Genomic DNA, 21151 nt, shown 5'->3' on the forward strand with positions numbered 1-21151 from the left:
GTGATTGGGAAGAGAGTAAAGAAATAATAGTGTGGAAAGATGCCAAAGACAGATTTTTGCCCATTTCAAAATTTAGCTGGAAATATGCCCTTTTTGTCTTCTCTCTCCTGCTTTGTGTAGCTTTTTCCCGTAAAACTCCAAACTTGGCTTAGTGACACTTAGGGTAGTTCATCTACATTATGGGTGAGAAAGTTTCTGTAGGCCAGTCTCTGAAGGACTTGATGTCAATACCATTATTTCTAACAGAGAAGATGTTTTCTTCCTTTCGTGTGATTTATAGGTAGATATTTGGAACATAACTAGTCTGAACTGCCTGTCACTTTACAATACTGGTAATCACAAAGCAGTATACCTTGCCTTCAGGGCTGGCCTCTTCTAGTTGTAGCAGCAGCATACTGTCCTGGAGGAGGCAGTGGCACCCCACCCCAGTACTCTCACCTGGAAAATCCCACGGACAGGGGAGCCTGGTGGGCTGCAGTCCATGGGGTCACTGAGAGTCGGACACAACTGAGCCAGTTCACTTTCACTTTTCACTTTCATGCATTGGAGAAGGAAATGGCAACCCACTCCAGTGTTCTGTCTAGAGAATCCCAGGGATGGGGGAGCCTGGTGGGTTGCCGTCTATGGTGTTGCACAGAGTCGGACACGACTGAAGCAACTTAGCAGCAGCAGCAGCAGCAGCATACTGTCAAAGGTCTTTTCCTTTGGTGCTCTAATCTGTATTGCGGGTCCAATTCCTGGGATCTTGAACAGATACTCTTTTACGCTGATGCTGTAGAGATGAGGTTGCAGGTGTGACTAGAACAGCATGTACTGTATTGAGACCATCAGTTCTGGTTCCATTGATGACTTTAGTGGACTTAAGCAAATAATTAAACGTGCCTGGGACTGAGTTTTCTTTTTTTCAAAACCAAAGTAATAGTTGCCTCGTTTTCCTTACAGTTTGGGAATATTAAATGAAATAGTAGTTATCAAAAAGTTTGAAAAATGTAAAGCACAATGTGAATAGTTATTTCTAATAGTAATATAATATGAAAAAGATGTTTTAAACTGTGTTAGTTTCTTTCTTTCTGAGTGATGTTCATTCTCTATATCTGAAGGGTTTTGTATACTTTTTCTCTTAATGGAAAGTGAGAAATGTATATCTTCTTGAGCATCCAAATAAGAAAGTTGAAATCATGTTTATTTAGATAAATTAACTTTGAAGATTCCTTGGAAGAACCTTTATGGCGAAGCTGTTGTTGCAACTCTAGAGGGATTATATCTGCTTGTTGTCCCAGGAGCAAGTAAGTTATTTTAGATTATAACCATTCAGTAAAGTCATAGTAAAATTAAATTGTTACTTTGGTTAAATATTTTAATATGTTCAGTAAAACAGAACATAATTTAAATAAACTAATCATTCATATATGTATACATACATGCATTTTACATATACATATATAGCCACATTTTATATAAAATATTTTATACTGTTGTTAGAGTAATTTCAACCATTTGTGAAATTTATTATATTCTCTGTGAATAATTATTTTACAACTAAGTCTTCTGTTGAGATGCATTAGACAGATTTACTTTTGAGAATGAAAGTAAATACATTTTTTAAAATGTACTGTCATGTTAATCTACAGATTAGAAATTTTTTTCCCCCATTTTGTTGCTTCTGATTTTGAGTGAATGTTCTTTCAAAAGCATGTATAAAGTAGGTAATTTTCTTATTATACGTTATAGTATTTTAATTTTTAATGAATGTTTTGAAGTAGTGATGTTTTTAAAAGTAATATCTTTCATTATTAATTTTTTTTCAGTTTGAGATCAGTATAATGTTAAGAAAAGTTCAGATATTTTAGGGAAAAGTTACTTGTTTTAGCAACCATAAAAGACAGTTTTTATTTTTATACTTTGTTTTGCAGTCTTTACTGTATACATGCTTGATTTAACATAGTATTTATCACGTTATATATGTAACATGCATCCGGCTTCTTTGCTTAGTATGTGTATATATATATTTTCCAAACTTAACTTATTTTTAATTGAAGGAAAATTGCTTCACAAGGTTGTGTTGTCCGCTGCTGTACATCAGCATGAATCAGCCATAGGTATACATGTGTCCCCTTTCTTTTTAACCTCTCTCCTACCTCCCACCCCTCTAGGTTGTTATAGAGTGCTGGCTTGAGTTCCCTGAGTCACACAGCAAATTCCCATTGGTTATCTATTTTACACATGGGGTAGTGTATCTGCTTCCAAGTTGCTCTCTCCGTTCATCCCACCCTCTGCTTTCCCCCACCCATGTCTATAGGTCTGTTTTCTATGTCTGCATATCCATTGTTGCTCCGAAAATAGGTTCATCAGTACCATCTTTCTAGATGTCATATATATGTATTAATATAAGGTATTTGTTTTTCTCTTTCTGACTTAACTTCCCTCTGTATAATAGGCTGTAGGTTCATCCATCTCATTAGAACTAACTCAAATGTGTTCCTTTTTATGGCTGAGTAATATTCCACTGTATTTATATACCATGGCTTCTTTATCCATTCATCTGATGATGGACATCTAGGTTGCTTCCCTGTCCTAGCTAAATAGTGCTGTAGTGAACATTGGGGTACATGTGCCTTTTTCAAATTTGGCTTCCATGAGTATACCATGGGTATATGTCAAGTAGTGGGATTGCTGGGTTATATTGTAGTTCTACTCCCAGTTTTTTTGAGGCATCTCCATAGTGTCTTCCATAGTGGCTGTATCAGTTTACATTCCCACCAACAGTGCAAAAGGGTTATTTTTGATGAAATATGAAAACCATAGTTTCCATGGTGATAGTGACAATTTTGAAAGGCTATATGATATTTTATTATGGACTGCCAACTGGTTTTTGCTGTTACGGTGAACATTATAAACTCATCCTTCTTATAGATATCTTTCTCATTTTGTGCTTTTTCCTTAGGTACATGATCAGAAATGAGATTACTAAATTAAAAGGATATGATTATATGTATTATATGATTGTTGATACATATTCTTAAATTACTTTCTCAAAGTCTTTTTTTAAATCAGTCTTACATTGATACCAGCTGATATTGGATATTACATGTTTTTTGTAGTTACTCAAAATTTTACCACTCAGATATAATAATTGGAAATTTTTTGATGTGTTTTCTGCCTTCTCTTTGTTTTTCCCTTTTACCTTCCTACTCATCCTTTTCCCCAATCATCCTTTTTCCTGTATTCTTTCTCCCTTTAATTCGTTTCCTTCTTTCCTTTTCCTTTTGATATGAACTTTGTAAGTAGATAGGAATCATTTATGGAAACTTCTTGTAAAACCAATCTAAAGAATATAAATGTTTTTACAAAGATTACCTGTTACACATACACACAATATTATAATGAGGCTGAACTTTGCTTATTTATTTATTATTGCCTTTCTTGATGTGTGAATTAACTATATTTTTAGGTATTAAATATGATGCTGAAAAGGAAGAAAAATCCTTGCAAGATATTAAACAGAGAGAGTTATCTCGAATTGAAGAAGCCCTTCAAAAAGCAGCAGAGAAAGGTACAATATGTTTATGTTTTAGAAAAATGTGCATACACCTATGTTTTAGGTACATTTAATACTCTGTAAAGAGGATTCTTTCATAAGCCTTCATAAGCTATTCCAAAGAATCTTCTTCTAATATCATATCTCATAATATTGATTGTAAAGATTTTAATGACACATTTAGGAATCATTGCCTTTGTGATTATTTTATCTCACTGCCAGTTAAATTTTCTTACTTTTCTTAACCAGTCATTTCTACTATGCTACTTTATGGAGACTTCCCAAATTCTTTGAGTTCTTGTAGGCCTGTTTGTTTTTGCCAAAGATTAATGGTTTCTTTGTCTGCATTTTCACCTGTGTTGTTGAAAGATAATAAAGTTCAGCATATTAATATAGTGAAGTAATGTTTAGAGGAAATGGTGCTGTAATTCTTTTCCTTGCTATATCTTATCATATTATACAGGATATTTTTTAAAAATTGATTTTTCAGATTTCAACATTTTAACATCTTAAGTTTTAATATTTTGTTTCTATCTAAAAATAAATCTGGTGACTATTTTAATTTGGTTTATGGAGCAAGAATAAGGATAGGATAAAACAGAGTAGTCTATAGGATGGTGAGTTAAAGGTATTTCAAAGCCTTTCCAAGTTTGTTTTTTTCTTTCAAGTCAAATCATACTCTGATTGCTGGTTAGCGTATGCGAATTAATACCATTTTACATCATTTTTGCATCATTTGGTAGCATGTTTATGTATTTCTGTGATGGAAGAAGATGGTACTAGAAATGCCTAAGGCATTTCTCTTTGGTCTCTCTTAAAAGATATGGCCAATGTTAGAAATGATAGAAATTATATTTTGATATTATAGTAAGACACTTAAGCTGCTGATGTTTAATTAAATCAAGAGAAATTAAAAATAGCTTATTAAAATTCTTTGTCAATGATTCTAATTCTTTTTTCCCCCGAGTGTTTTTCCTTTATTCAGAATTACTGATTCTTTTACAGAAAAGTACTAAAATATTTCAGATACAGAGGCTGTTTTAATGGTAGAAAATTTTAAAAGTCTAAACAGTATTTTCCTTTCTCTTTTCATATTTAACCATATCTTACATTTCTGCTGAAACTTAAGGATCTGTATTTCCATGAAAACAATTTTCTTAATTTCTATCACTTTTATCTGCCAAATAAAGCAAAGTGGTCGTGGTTTTGTTTTATGCCAGTTCAGTGTGAATATTTCTTTTTATTTAATATTGGTTAATTAGAAATAGTTTTATTAAAATGAGGAAAAAGGCTTAGAGAGCACTAGAATTTAATTTCTTTCTTAAATCAGTTCAGATTAAATCTGTTTGTTAATACACATACATATAATTATATGTAGTCATCAATTGGTATATTTATATATGGTTGGATATATTGCTGTTACATGTAATTATATACTTTTAATTTATAATATATATAATTTATCTTTTCCCTTTTGAGAAACAAACCCAAAACTCATTTTTTTCTTTTTTTTGGAATAGAAATAACTGATTGCTTTAAAAATATTTTAGTGTTTCCAGTGAACTATAAGAGAAAGCATAGTATATACTCTCCCCGTTTTAGTAGTTGACAGCTTAATCAGCAAATTGATAACTTGCTATAAATTTTGTATTAACTGCTTGTGAATTTTGACTACTGGGTTGTTAATACATAGGAAACTTGTTTTTGGGTCTGGCAGAGAGACTGTTAAGGATGATTTAATAAATCTATAGGAGATCAACATCTGTAGTACTAAGCTTGTGTAAATGGGGCTGTTAGGCTTATAAATAATCATTATATTGCAGTTTCTTGGATGATAAGTTTAGTTTTTATTAGGATAGAACTAAGATTCAGAAATTAAAACTCAGTTTCATTAACGTTATATTAGGTTTGTCAACAAAATGTTCTAAGTATAAAAGTTGGGAAAGTATAAAAGTATAGAAGTTGGGAAATATGTTGATAGAGTTTTTTTCTCAATTATTAAGAAATACATTTAGTCACTTAGACTACATTTAAGTACTTTCTCTAGTTTATATGAATATAGACCCTATCTTCATATAATGTTGTTCATGTGAATGATTAAAGACAACCCTGGCCTTTATGTGCTTTCCATTTCCCCATTTTTAATTAACAGTTTTGACTTGATTACTAGACTTTATTTTTTATACTTATTATTTTCCCACTTATTTCTTGATTTTGAAAGCACAAAAGCACTGTCGCTTATGTATGGAGACTCAGGTAAGGAGAGGAAATGATTTAACTATAAGCAGCAGTTGATAAAAAAAGAGAGTCTTTAGTCTGATCTGCTTTAAAGACGTGCTTTTACTCAGTTTGTTTCATTTGATAAAATAGAGTGCCTGCCCACTGTTATGTGGGAAAAAAAGAAAATTGAAATATAACTATAAGTTCATTTCTAGAGAGCTTGCTTAACTGTCAAAATAAACTTCTTGATATTTTTCTTCTTTTATTTCATTGTAGTAAATTATTTTTTTGGAAAGGCTATTGTAAAATAAAGGGTAATGTTAAATTCCTAGTAAAGTCAAAAGATTTTCAAATGCTATATAGATTTTATATTTTAAAATATTAATTTATTAAAAACTCTTAAAATTTTAGAGTTAATGTTAACTCTGAAATCAAATATTTTTTCCTAAAAGATTTATGAAAAGTATCAGTTTCTTGTTTCACCCTTCTCTACCCTTTCGACTCACTCCTTAGAGGGAGCCATCATTTTAGAAATATTAACATTCTGTGGTTGTCTAATTTATTAATGTAAGGCACTATCCTGTATTTCCTTCCACAGTAGTCAAGGAATTTACCTCTCTTAGTATCTTCCTTCATCCTCAATTCCTCTATCTTCTCATAATATGGCCATATCATAATTTTTGGCCAATTCTGAGTCAAAATTTACATTACTATGACAAAATAATTACTGTTCACTGGATGGGTCAGAGAATATACTGTGATTATATTTCCTCTGCACCAGCCTTTTGTTTTTCTCTCTTGAATTTGTAAGTGCTTCTTTGCTGCTGTTTAAATTTACGTTAAGTTCTTCTGTGTGCTGCATGAAATCTATCAATCATACGGCTCTCTGTGTTATTTTGCAATTGCCCAAACACATCTGTTGTCCTCTCCCTGTCCCCCTTGCCCTCTTGAAGAGCAGTGTTTTTGGTTGTGTTTTTTGTTTGTTTGTTTTGTTTCAGTTCTGTATAATTGTCATCCTAGAACTGATCTTCACTGCTCTTCTGTTTTTAATTCATCGACTCCCTTGCCTTTTGTTCTTAGTTTTGTTCCTTTGTTTAGCTGAAGCATTTCTGATGGCTTTTACGAAAGGATGTACTGGATATAATTTTTAAGATCCTTTCAAGTCTGAAAGTTTTGTAATTTACTTCCACACTTGTTTGATTTGGCTGAGGATAGAATATTGAGTTTAAAATTAGAATTTTAAAGATAAAAGTCTTTTGACTTCCAGGTACTTTTGAGAAGTCTGCTGCCAGTCTGTTCAACACATTGTTGTAAACACAAAAATTAGAAAATTCCTGTAGCCTACTGTCAGAGACCTCATGTATAGTAATAGACAGGAGAGGGTGTAGAGTCTCATTAATGAGATGTAGTTAGAGTATTACAGAAGTTCATGAAGGGCTTATCATGTTCAGCCAGAGATCAGGGCGGACACTCTGAAGATCTGTATTTCAGCTGAGTATGCAGAAGGGAGAGAGGGCATTCTAGGTTAAGGCGCTAGTGAAAGGAAACTGTGTAAAGCATGTATGGGGAACTGCCAAGAATTTGGGACTTTGATAGTGTAGCTGGAGGGGAGTTGGAAAGCTAAGTTTATATCAGTTTTGAGAAATTTGAATACTGTGATGGTGATGATGATACTGATAGCAGGTAACATTTATTGAGAATTTACTGTTTGCGGGTCACTCTTCAAAGTGGTTAATATCAGCTGACTCATGTAATAGTCGTAATTCTATGATATAAAGGCTTTTATTGTTCCCATTTTATAGTTGAGAAAGCTGGAAGTTAAATAGCTTGTTCTACGTTATGCTGTTAGAAAATGATAGAGCTAGAATTTGAACTCGGTCTGGCTCTTGACTGTGTTATAATGGACTTTGTTCGATAGTCAGTGAGAAAGTCAGGAAGTTACTTTTTCTTTAAAAATCTGGAGAGTGATGTGATCATGGCTGTGTTTTAGGAAGTGGTATATAAGCTGGATTTGGGGAGCAAAATGGAAGATGGTGCTACTTAACCATCACTAATAAGAATGAATAGAAAGGATTCAGACAGTGTGTCTTGAAGAGAACATGATACTAAAGTAAGATGAATTCATTTCAGTTAACCCTAAAATTAGCATAAATATTGCAGCAATGTTTCCTTCTGAAAATGAACAGATGGTGGGCAGAAAGGGAACCAAAATAGCAGATTTTTGCTCTCTTTGAAAATTGGGTAAATCAATGAGACATTAGCCATAATCGATATTTGTCTGTTTTGCTTAACTTGAAATTATTAATTGTTATAATTTTAATTATTAAGAGTTTTTGTTTTAATGTATGAAAACAGAGCCTGTGTGTTGAAAGAATGGAAATGGTGTCACTTGAGAATATTTCCGTAGAAGTAAGTTGTTTTAGGGTCACTGGATTTTACTTGTTCTGTTATATGATGTCTAATTCTTTGAACTAAGTTCAGATGTATTTAACATATGAAATTAAAGATGTCTTAAAATGCTTTGCATTTTGGTTATTGCTGCCGTGCGGATGCAGGCGCACATTCAGGGGAGTTCATACATGGCTTGGAAAACTTTGTTTACAAGGACATAAAGCCTGGTGGGTATGCATGGTTAATTATACTGAGCTACATACAAAATTATGTTCTTACCCATGCTCGTGCTTTTAATGGAGTTTATATGGCATGTCATCCTTTGAGAAAATATGGAAATGTAATTCATGTTTTTCCCCTTCACTGTCATTTCCTTTCTTCCATCTTCTGCAGCCATTTATTCTCTCACCAAATGCTTAATGTCTTCTAGTAGGAAGACTATGCTGGATGCTCAGTGTTCATGGGGTGAAGCAGACCCAGTCCGCTGCCTTATGCAGTTTACAGTTTGATCTGTGGATAACTTCCAAATCTGGATTGCCTTTTTGACTTTGTTCTATAGTTTTTCAGTGAAACAATTTCTCCTCTGTAGCAGTGGTTTTCAAACTTGTAAAAAGCAATAAAATGGAACCTTTTTTTTTTTTTTTGAGTGAGACTTTATTTAGGACCTTGATGAAAGATGTTTCCCTGACTTTCTTCTCCTCTCCTCCCTGATTTGCTTCATCTGTGTAGTAGCTTTGGCAGCACATGTAGAGTACTGTCCTGGACAGCCTCACAAAAAAGGCACATTTGAAGGCTGACTGTTTTAGGATTTATAGTAGGATTTTATTGTATCTTAGGAAGTTTACCAAGCACATTAAAATGATAATTTCTAATATTTTAAACAATATTTAAATATTTTCAAATATTAAAATATTTTAAATATATTTATCTATAACTTTTCAGGAACTTGTTGTATTAACTTAGTCACACTTAAAGTTTGTTTTGATTAAGTGGCAAGCAAGTGGCATCTCTATCTCAAGAAATAAACAACAATAAGCATTACAATAGAATTACTTTTGCTGCTAGATACTTCTTTAATTTTTAGGTTCATTATGACAAATGGAAGGATGAGTTGCATGGCAAATTTCATAGCATGAATGAAATTACCCTGAAAGGAGTTTCTCTTTAAACATATCTGCCCCTTGAATAAGAGTGACTGACTGTTTGTCTTAGAGTCACTTGGTTTAATATAAAAGATAACTCATGGTTCACTGTCCAATTTTGTGGGTTGTAATCGAACCAACTTTCTGTTAGTCTGCCAGGGGCAGTGTTTTCTGATCTTACTAAGTACAACCTGCCTCCAGGATACAAATGAGTTCTAGTGGCCTATTTAAATATATAAAAAAAATCATTGGGCAGCAGTGCTTAAAAAACAAAACAAAACAGACAGAGGTCACTCTAAAGTAAAACTTCATGACTCAGAGTTTCTTTTTATTCCAAAAGTGTGTATTAGCCTGGATTAAAAAAAAAAAGGCAAATAAACTTGGCCTAGAGTTTGATGATGCTGAAATGAGAATAGTTAATTTTGTTGAAGATGTCTTTTGTTTAGTTGCCCAGGACTTAATGTGTTCTTTATAATGCCTTCATTTTTTCAGTTTCTGAGTGTATATTTGTTGTTGTTCAGTCGCTCAGTTGTGTCTGATTCTTTGAGAGTGTATATTTACTCATTAAAATTTTTTTTTCCGGAGCAATGATTCTCAAAAAGTCAAAACTATTTTCATAATAATTCTAAGACATTATTTTTTTCCCCCACTGTATTAACATTGGTACTGATGGTGCAAAAGCAATGTTGTGTAAGATTGCTGGCTGCCTTAGCATGATTTAAGGCAGTGGCACCAAACTCTACTGCCAGTAGCTATTGTATTGTTCCTTGCCAGTCACTCACAGTAAAAACCAAAGTAGAATGGAAGAAGCAGCAATTTTGCTTAAGAAAATCATTGATGAAATAGAAACCATTTAATTTTAATAGATTACAGCTCTTGAGTATATGTATCATTTTGTGACAGAAGAGGAAGCATACATGTTGGACTTCTGTAGACTGAAGCAGGATAATTGTCTCAAGGGAAAATACTTGTGCAGTTGTTTGGGTTTTCAGTTGCTTTTTCCATGGAAAGCCATTTTACTTCAAAGAATGGCTGACAGATGATTATTACTCAGATTTGGGTGTTTGGGAGACATTTCAACAACACAGCTTTAAGAAAAAAGAACTGACAGTGTTTGTTATCAGCAATAAGATTTGAGCTTTTGAACAAAAATTAGAATTTTGGGGAATTGTATTTGCCACTTTGAGCTTCACAGCTTCCCGTACTGAAAGACTTTTCTGATGAGATTAATGTGATTTTTCATATTAAAAAATAAAGTGACTCCACATTTGTAAGATCTGTATAATTCAATGAAGCAGTATTTCTGTATTATTAAAGTGTGGTAAAATATTATGAATGTATTAAAGTGCATGGTAGACCAGCTTTAATTTAGATGAAAAATTGACTGATAGTTTCAGATTCCAAGGTGCAGCTTTAAGAAACTATCACTGGTTGAGTTTGATGTAGTATCAATAATTACATGAAAAGATGTTCATATGCAAAAGATGAAGATGTTCGTCCTGTTTCCTATTACATTTCTGTAATTAGGTCAGATTTTCCTCACATACTCCAATCTAAACAATAGATCCTAAAAGAGCGAAGGCAAAAGCAGGTATTTGTATCCAGCAGTCTCCTACTAAACTATACATTAAGGAGATTTGTGCCTGTAAAACCCTATCAGTCTTCTCATTACAAGTTTTTGTTTGGAAAGCATAGTTATTTTTCATAAATACACTTTACCTGTGCTATTGCATAATGGGTTATTTAATAAGTTAATAACCATTAAAAAGCTTTTCAGTGTTGATTTCCAACGTGGTAAATATCAGTATCTGTAACCCACCCTAATGAAAAGCTGGTTAAGCTTCTTAAGTTTTAAGTGTATTAAAGGGACCCTAAGACCAAAACATTTGAGAACGGCTTTAGAAAGTGACTGGGGATCATACATTTATTATTCATCAGCTTAAATGAAGACTCTGTAGTACTCAGATTAGATTTTGAAACCATTTGAAACATGGTGCATCTAACATTGAGATCAAAGACAGAACAAGGTTCTAGGACAAATGTGAAACCAGAAGGATAATAGGAGGTCAGATGAGAAGAGTGAGTTATTCCAGACTCTAAACCCAGGCAGCTGAATCCTGTCTCCGAAAACTTTCTCCCTCAGTGGGATGGTTTTCAGGGCTTCTCTGGCTTTCTTAGCTATTTCTTTTCAAATAGTATTTCTCTGAGAACTTCGCTGAATGTTTAATTTGTAAATGAAAAAGATTTAGGGAACCATCACTGTGACAAGAACTCCTGGTAATGGCAAAGTCCTGTAACAGGTTTAGTAAATATTTCCTTCTCGAAACTTAGGGTCTTATGCTTAAAATCCAGGACTTGATAATTTGATTCTTAGTTCTTGTAGTGGCGGGATAATTTGCTTTAAAATATCAAGGAAGAACAAATTTAAAATTTCAAGCTAAATATCAGTATATTCTCTATAACATTAATTGAGCTTGTATATTTTATTTTAATGTCCAAGTGTAGATAATTTTGATTCAGTTGAATAGATACATATCATGTGCTTTGTGCCTAGATATTATGATAATTCTTGTTCTAATGAAGGACTCCTCCTGACTAGAAACAAACCAGTTGTGCAGATACTTCAGATTCAATGTATTCATTGCTTAGTGGAAGTCTGTATAAGGCACCAGGGTTGATGGTCTTGGAGATTCTTGGAAGAGTTGGAGAAGGCATTACACAAACAGTAGTGCTGGACCTGAGATTTGAAAGCCTGCTGGGAATTTGCCTGAAGAACTTGAGGGAGAGCAAACTAAGTTCAGGGAATCTACTATGTGTAGAGGCATGAAGGCATTAGAAGGTTATAGCTTGTACACATGGAACTCTGCTCAGTGTTATGTGGCGTCCAGGATGGGAGGGGAATTTAGGGGAGAATGGACACATGTGCATGTATGGCTGAGTCCCTTCTCTGTTCACCTGAAACAGTCACAACATCGTTAATCAGCTATACCCCAGGACAAAATAAAAAGTTTTTTTTTTTTTTTTTTTTAAGTTATAGCTTGTTTTGGAAAGTAGCAGTAGTTTTCTTGAAGTGTCCAGTGCAAGGATGAGTGGCAGAAGATAGACCAGGACAGGGGGATAGGGACTGGATCATAAAAGGACCTCTGTGTCATGCAAACACTTTCTCATTTTATTTGGCAGGCTACAAAGAGCCTTTAACATAATTTTGAGCAGGGATTAACAGGCTGTGAATAGTATTTTGGAAGATGTGAATCTGGTAGTATTAGGTCAGAGGAGGTTAGATTAAAGAAAAGAGTGGAGGTTGGAGGCACGGGAGACTATACAGAGCCCGCCCCAAGAGTGAGGACTGGATCTGATGTGTAGTAGGCAGTTGAATGTAAAGATTTATAAGTTGGGTAAGATAGGTTTGGGTTAATGCCATGAAACAAGGCAGTGCCAAATAAAAGAGATGCTAAAGGAATTATTAAGCTAAATGTAAAATTCTGTGTACAGTTTTTTTTTTCCCTTTTTGTATTCTTTATATTCTCAAGACTGTAAAGGATCCTGTTTTTGTGAGGTGTATGTATCATTCAGAGGAAGTCATCTGTCAGCAACCTACCCATTCATTTCATTTGTGCTCCTACCATACATATTTTGTCATTATTACATTTCCAATATTTTGCCAATGTTGAAATTAAAAATTAAAGTTTATATTTTAAGCAGTCATAAATATTCTAATGGGCACTGTGTACAGATACTTTACTCAATTTTTGTGTAATTGCATCTGCTAAGTTACTTTCTTTCTTACAGAAGGTTATTCTAGACTAAAAAGGTTTGTGAATTTCTGCCTGTATTGAAGTAACAGGTCAGTTTAGAATAAAATAAGGTGAATTGTACCAGAATTTGCTGTCAGGAAGAAGTCTCTTGTTTTCTTTTCTGTCCTCTAGTCTGCTAACTTGAATTTTATCCTTTTCTCACTAAAATGCTTCCACTGAGAAGGACGTAAACGTAAAAAGCACAAAAAACATTTTAAGAAACCTTTTAAAGGTCTTGATCGCTCAAAAGGTAGGTAAAAGTGGTTTTTATGCCATGTGTTATTTATACACATTGCCACTTGATTTCTGTCTTCAAAGGTAAAATAAATGTTAGATTATGATGTAACTTCAAAATAAGTTTTAGGGATTTCCCTGTTGATATAGTGGCTGAAAAATAAGTTTTAAGTTGGAAATGCATATTAAAATCTAAAATAAAGCAAGGAATAGGTTGTAATTCCTGATGAGTAGTACTTAACTATCCTTTGATCATTGATTATGAATTATGTGATAATTTCAACTCTTGAACTTGTATTTTTCTATTTTTTATAGATAAACCAAAAGAAGCCAAAAAGGATACGTTTTTGGAAAAATTGGCAACTCAAGTAATTAAAAATGTACAAGTAAAAATCACAGACATTCACATTAAATATGAAGATGATGTAAGTAGTTTACTTGGTGTAAGTTAGTAATTATGTATTTTATGACATTAATTATTACTAATTATTGATTTGCCCATACATGGCAGTTTTAAATCCAAGATTAAGTTTTTCCTGATTAGTACACTACCATATCTCCTTACTAGCATTAAGACTTTTTCATTAAATGTATAAATATGTCATAAACCACCATATGTTTCTTTCTAAAGCTAATTTAAGAGATTTTTGGATTTTCCTTTATTATTTATTTTGAATTTTGTTTAAAGACTTAGACTAATAAAGCTTTAAGGAACTAATTTTTTAATTTTTTACAAAGACAAAAAAATTGGTTCCCAGAGGTAATGAAGTAATCAGTTACAATGGTGGTTGGTAGAAAGGGGACTGAAACCCAGGTCCCTTGGCTGCTAGTCACATGTACTTTACATTCTACCACACAGGATTTTAGCACACACAGCTACTCACATGCATGTGGAGCGGTGTTTAGAAACCACTTCATTGATGACTAAAAGCTTAATGTTAGTTGATTAAGAACTATTTGATTGATTAATTTTAATTAAAACATAGTCAATATTTTGAACTTAATGTGCATTGCTTTGTCTTAAAGTTTGAAGCATAGATGAAAAGGCTTGAATTTTTTCATTTACGTAGTGAATTGGAAATGCTCTTTCATCTTTTCCAAAACTGAGTTTGCTTTCTTTTTTGTTTTTAGTTTACTTTAAGTTTAGATTACAGTTAAAGTCATACTGCCATATAGCGAATTTATTTTACTTTCCTGATAAGTCCCTTTTTTCAGTTCATATTCAGTAAGATACACTTGTAGTTTTTCAAGATATACCATGTCCGTCTTATACCAACTTGATGTTTCGTTTTTCTGTAGTCATTAGACTGAATTTTGCTAACGAACAAATGTCTGGAAAACCTAGCTCATCATTAGACTGAATTTTGTTTTGGGCTGTGTTGAGTCTTGGCTGCTGTGGCCTTTTCTCTAGTCGTGGTGAGCAGGGGTTACTCTCTAGGTGCATGCTTGGGCCTCTGTTGCAGTGGCATCTCTTACTGCGGAGCGCGGGCTCTGGGGGGTGCAGGCTTCAGTGGCTGCAGCGCATGGGCTCAGTAGTTGGGGCTCCTGGCTCTCGAGCACAGGCTCAGTAGCTGTGGCTTAGTTGCTCTGTAGCATGTGGGATCTTCCTGGATCAGGGATCGAACTCACGTCTCCTGCATTGGCAGGTGGATTCTTTACTGCTGAGGCACCTGGAAAGTCCAGTAGACAGAACTTTACAAAAAAATGTCTAAAAAGCCTAATTCATAAATTGCCTTGTTTAAAACAAACTTAGAACTCAAGTTGTCATGGGATTAAAAGAATTATTCTTAAAGCCAGGGGCATGTTGATCAATAATAATCTCGGCTTTTAAAAATTTTTTTATTTTTAATCGAAGGATAATTGCTTTACAGTATTGTGTTGGTTTCTGCCAAACATCAACATGAATCAGCCATAGGTATACCTATGTCCCCTCCCTCTTGACCCTCCCTCCCACTTTCAGTTTAAACTTAAACTAAGCTTTTCTACTGAGCAAGTACAATTTGAAAGCTATGTTATTTCTTTCTCTTTAATGAAAAAATACAGAGATGCACAGGAGTGGGACAAGTAATATCAATTACATTTAAGTTGGTGTCAGTGACAAAATATATTAAAATAATCTACAGAAAAAATTAAAAGCACAAAGGGATCTTCCTTGTATCTTACCTCTTTCAGTGTGATTACCTTAATTATTGTGTGTGGAAGGATAGTTAAAAATATAGAAATGAGGGTAGGGGAGGTACAATTTATCATAAAGATGCTCTTTGTATGAGAGCAGTAATTTATGGGTAGTGCATTAGCAGCTGAGGAGTTGTGCTTTATTAAAGTTCCTTCTGAAATAGCTGCAAGCTATTTTGAGCTTGAGATCCATAGGCCTAAAAAGATGAATATGGGGATGAAGGAAATATATTTTGCCACAAACCATAATATATCTGATATTAAAAACAAAGCTCACAAAGCTCATTCTTTACAGCTATACCAGATCACGGTTTTCCTGTTTGAGAAGGGTGTATGTGACTCAAGTCCCTGATGGATGATTTAGAACATTATATGATTTTTCTCTTGTCTCTAGTTTCCCTATTTTCTTTCGTGACCAAAAAACACTAATTTTTGTACATCTCTGAGATGTCAAAAACAAAGTCATGATACATACAATGGCACAGTTTAAGCACTGTGTATAAATATTACTTAGATATTGAAGATGAGAAATAGATCAGCTTAATAATGGCAGATTTTGGGTTAAGGGATTGAGGAAATTAAATATTAAGGATCTTGAGCATCTTCTAACGGACATTTTTTTAAAGTGTCATTGGAAATTAAAGGTGTAGAGAGATAGTTCACATTTCTAAATGTGAAAATCTTTTAAAAATACTTTAGTGGCACTGTTTTATCTGCAACTCCTTGTTTTATTTATATATGGAGAACATCTTTAGTGGTATACATAAAGAGACTGTCTCTTTTAAACTATCTGGACAAGAATCTGTTTAGTCCTAGTGAGTGAGTGTTCTCACTTCTAGTAAAAAAAAATAGTTCCACTGGGAAAGTATCATGTTAGTGTCATGCCTACAAAATACGGAAAATCTCAGCCATGTTAGTGTCTTCCTTCCCTCTCTTCTCCACAAATCCATTTGTGTTGTGTAACTTACCTGTAAATTCATTGTCCTGTGTTGCCTGTTGTAGAGTGTAAAATGGATTTACCTTCACTATGAGTGTATTTTAATGTCACTTTTTTTCTTTGACAGATATCAGATCCAGAGCGGCCTCTTTCATTTGGTGTCACACTGGGAGAACTTAGTCTATTGGTAAAGTTGACCTTATTTAAAATTTCTGTGGAATCTGTAAAATCTTTTTCTCAGGGTGAATTTCCTAAGATCAGCTATTGCTGCAAATAGCTTTTTTATTTTTATGTGTAACCTTTCTATAGCTTTTCTAGAAATTTATAATTTTTAGTGATACTTTTATTATATTCTGTAATTATTTTATCTTTGAATTTAACAAATATAAAAATATTAAGAACAAGTGTGTTGAAAGTCTTAAAAGCTGTATCTTAAATGTGTAGTAAATTAGGGGAAGATAGATTTCCATAGAGTCAAGTTCTTATCCACAGTATAATTTCCAAATAGCTTGTACATGTGTATCTATTTATATGTTTGTATATGTGTTTATTATATTGAAATATACATAAGATAATTTATTTTGATTAAGTATTTTACAATGCAGTTTGTTTTTTCTTTTAAGATCCTTAGTGTATAGAGTGGGTATATCCTGGTTGGACATTTTTTTTTTCTATTATGGACAACTAAGTGGTAGGGACATGTTTTAAAGTTAAGGACAGTGAGCAGTAAATCACATTGGGTATATTTTTGCCTTTTGAGTAGTTATGTGAAGAGGGCCTTAGGAAGGAACGAAGACGAAGGAGAAAAGAAAGAGAAGTAGTCTATGAAACAGAAAAAGGTCTTTGTTCCATGGACTCCTTAAGAATGATACATGCATACAGAGAAGTAGAAATATATATCAGTTGAAGATCAAAGCAAAAAAAGTTAACAGGTATTGGAGAAATAAAGGAAAGGGAGTCAAGGAAGCTAGTGTTTAATACACTGTTTATCCTCTGCTTGTCTCAAAAATAAATTTGAAGTAGCTCTCAATAAAAAAAAAATAATACTATAATACTTTTGAAGAACCAGAATCTGTGTTCTGAAAGGTAGAGGCATAATTGTTCCAGAAAAATGAGACAAACAATATGAGTCATAAGAAAGGTCAGTATTTAATATTGAGCTTCTAGCAGACCAAATGAAAAACACAAAATAGTCCTGTGGCTGACTTTGGGTTGACTGATGGCAGGAGTACCAGGGCGTAAGGGCGATGTATAGTTTCCTTAGTGTGTATTGTTCTTTGATCCTATGTATCTTTCCTCAGATTTTTCATACGGTTTTCTTTGCCTGTGTTACTCTTTTCCCTTAGACTGCCTGGTGATTCTATTCGGGTTTTAATATTTCCTTGAGATATTACTGTTTTTCTCATTTTTTTTTCTTCACTCTTAGAATTTACTATTCCTTTTTTTTTAATACTCCCCTTTATATTTTATCAGAGTACCTGTGACACCTTACTGTTCTGGTTACCATGTTGGTTTCCTTCTATCCAACCTCCATTCATTGATACAGTATTACCTGTATCTTAGTGTTTTTGTGATGATTCAGTTAAATAGTTTGAATAAAGTATTTGGCACATTGGCTCAATTTCTGCTTCGACTACTACATTGACTGTTATAACAACAATAATAGCAGACTCACCTCTTTCTGTATCTGTACCATTCCTTTTTTCCATCTTTTCAAATGCAGACTAACTCTTAAATCTTAGGTAATCTCCCCACCTGACTGGATCCCGTCCTCACCCATGTCCTTAGGAGCCTTTCCCCGACTCTCTCATTCTCTTCTACTTTTTGTCCTTTCTTCCTTATTTCTGTCAATTTCCTTTTCTTTCCTAAATCTTCAGCTCTTCTTCCCTGCCCACCTCTGTCTTCTAACCATTTAAGCGCATTAAGTCTCTCCTTTATATTAAAATTAAAAAGCCTCTCCTTAACCTCCTCTGACTCCACTCAGCCACATCTAACCACTGCCTAGCTAGCTCTTTGTTTTTTTTTATTCATACCCACTCTCAGACACATAATAGCTCAGTAATTATTTTCTGGATGAATGAACTGAATTAAATTAGAACCTCCTCAATTCTCTTTTTCACTCTTCCTTTGATTTTGTAATATATGTATTGAAAAACAGGTAACTCACATTAGCCAATGATAACTAGATGTCTTGTTATTTCTAAGTTGTTTTGTTACAGGTATTAGAGCACTGTTTTATGATACATATACTTCATTTCACAGTTATTCTGTTTTTTTTTTGTTTTAGACTGCAAACAAAGACTGGACACCGTGCATATTAAATGAAGCAGAAAAAATTATATACAAGGTATTAGACTAGACTTTTTAATCTAGTTATTTTCCTAAGTACAAACGTTTAACGTATTTTCTTAAGTAACCTTGATAGAGCAGAATATACCATTGAATGGGAGTTGAAAGTTTAGGGTTTAGTTTTGGCTCAGCTACTTACTATGTTACCTTCTAAAATCACTTACCTTTCTTCAGCTAGAATATAAAGAAACTGGATAAAATTAATATTTCCCAGATTGTATTTGATGGGGCATTAGTTAATTGAGATAATATTAGATTTGTTGAAAAAATATTCTCTGGTCAAGTAAGATTACTGGCTAAAACAGAAAAGTATTCATAGTTAGACAGGTATATTTTATTTTGTTTTAAACTCCAGGATTTCACAATACTTTAAATATGCTAATAAACACTTTGACTCTTCCAAAGGGATATTTTGTATGTACTTTTATCCACCTTTGTTGATCATAGAATCCTCTTCCCTTCACCCTTCCTTTGAAACAGCCATTTGTATTCGTTGGAGGAATCATGTCTTTCTTATTCATTGAAATACTTACAGAGTCTGTTAAATACTGAATTCTCAATAAATATTTGATTATTGAATGAGTAAATCCCCTGGGGAACAGTGTTCCTGCAAGCACAATTCAGCAAATGCTAGATTAATAAGTGTTAGTCACTCAGTCACGTCCGACTCTCTGGGATGTTATGGACTGTAGCCTGCCAGGCTCCTCTGTCCATGGAATTCTCCAGGCAAGAATACTGGAGTGGATAGCCATTTCCTTCTCCAGGGGATCTTCCTGACCCTCATATCGAACCCAGGTCTCCTGTGTTGCAATTAGATTTTTTGTACCATCTGAGCCACTAAGGAAGCCCAGATTAATAATAAAGTCTCTGAATAACATACATATGTTTTCCTCCACTTTTGCGTTATCTTCTTCCCTTTAAAAGTTCAGAATGACAATTGGATGATTTTGTTATAGTGAGCGTGAGAATTTTCTTTTAATATTGATACATAACTTTGATTTGTTAGTTGCCTGATCTTTTCCAATTTTTTTTTATAGCTGATACGACTTGATAGTCTCAGTGCCTACTGGAATGTGAACTGCTGCATGTCTTACCAGGGATCGAGGGAACAGATCTTGGTAATTTCAGTTTGCCCCCTGAATAGCGGACTGTACTCCTGAGATTCATTTTACATACGTGGTCTCTAATGAAGACAAGATACTGGTCTTTTGCTTAAGTTGTAACTAAGTCAGAAGTGTGCCACACAGTTTTTGTAATTGACTGTATCTTAAAAATAGCACTTTTGTTTTTGAAGATCTTTGTGACATCTTCCACTTGACAGTGAGATGAGAACCTATACTATCAAATTAAAACTGGATTTATGGTTTTTCACACTCTCATTTTGATGGCATTCTGGTTGCATTGTGGAGTTTCATATGAGAATGATTACTTGAAGAGGATTGTAAAGACAGATGATACCTATCAGATTTTTGAAAAATGTATCCATAGCATATGTTTTAAGCATTTACAGTGATACATCATAGTGAAAGATTGATTCAAAACTAAGTATGTTAAGTCATGTCTTAAAGCTAAGCAATCTTAGTCATATTTACTTAGAAAAGAACAGTTGAATTTTCTGAACTGAATTAATTCCAAGATTCTGTCTTTTATTTCTCAGAAAGATACTGTAATGATTAATTTGCCTTTGTCTAGAAAGTGATTGAGATCCTAATTTATGAATGTGTGTGTCTGTACACATTATATACATTTTAAGTCAGAGTGGAACAGTCTTATGTTGTTTCTAGGTATTTAGAATTTATAAAAATTGCCTACTGAAGTAATATTCTAAAGAAATATATCTGTAAATAGTGCTCAGTGTGTTTTTCTTATGGACTAATAATTACAATGTTGGGAATAAAGATATTGATTTAGAACCATATTTTATGTGCATGTGTGTGTCAGGGGTGCTGAGAATGTATGCATTTTCTTTTTCATTCTCATATCATTCAAATTTTTTTATTTAGGATCAGCTGAAAAGTGAAATTCTTACAAGTAACAATATACCCCCGAACCATCAATACAGTAAGTAATGGTAAAAGTTTATTTTATGTTATAGGAAACGTGGAATTAAATACTTTATTTTAATATACTTTTTCTGATTAAATTATTTTGACAAAGAGAAAGTATTAATTTTATATGTTAGTGTCATGATACAGCATATTCGGTATATATTTTAGTATTTAGAAATAGATTGTAACACTTACACCACTGGAGAGTGAGAGAGAAGGGCTCTGTGGCTATAGTTCACTCCCAACAACTAACCTCCTTGACCTTCATGTTTTTTTCCCTATCTTGTTATTGTCTACTTTGTTTTAGGAATTAGATTTTCTTT

General features: G+C 33.4%; 1 protein-coding gene across 1 annotated transcript in view; it reads left to right on the forward strand.

Annotated features, from left to right (window-relative positions):
• The window catches only part of VPS13C (vacuolar protein sorting 13 homolog C), a 176085-nt gene that overhangs the window by 16584 nt on the left and 138350 nt on the right, over window positions 1-21151 (forward strand). Inside the window, exons 4-12 of the mRNA XM_052647403.1 lie at window positions 1191-1286; window positions 3452-3553; window positions 8314-8376; window positions 13270-13335; window positions 13635-13744; window positions 16559-16618; window positions 18719-18778; window positions 19818-19898; window positions 20784-20841. Of these exons, the coding sequence (XP_052503363.1) occupies window positions 1191-1286; window positions 3452-3553; window positions 8314-8376; window positions 13270-13335; window positions 13635-13744; window positions 16559-16618; window positions 18719-18778; window positions 19818-19898; window positions 20784-20841 (696 nt within the window). The remainder of the gene's footprint in view (window positions 1-1190; window positions 1287-3451; window positions 3554-8313; window positions 8377-13269; window positions 13336-13634; window positions 13745-16558; window positions 16619-18718; window positions 18779-19817; window positions 19899-20783; window positions 20842-21151) is intronic.

The sequence above is a fragment of the Budorcas taxicolor genome, chromosome 10 (genome assembly GCF_023091745.1).
Source record: "Budorcas taxicolor isolate Tak-1 chromosome 10, Takin1.1, whole genome shotgun sequence".
Lineage (NCBI taxonomy): Eukaryota > Metazoa > Chordata > Mammalia > Artiodactyla > Bovidae > Budorcas > Budorcas taxicolor.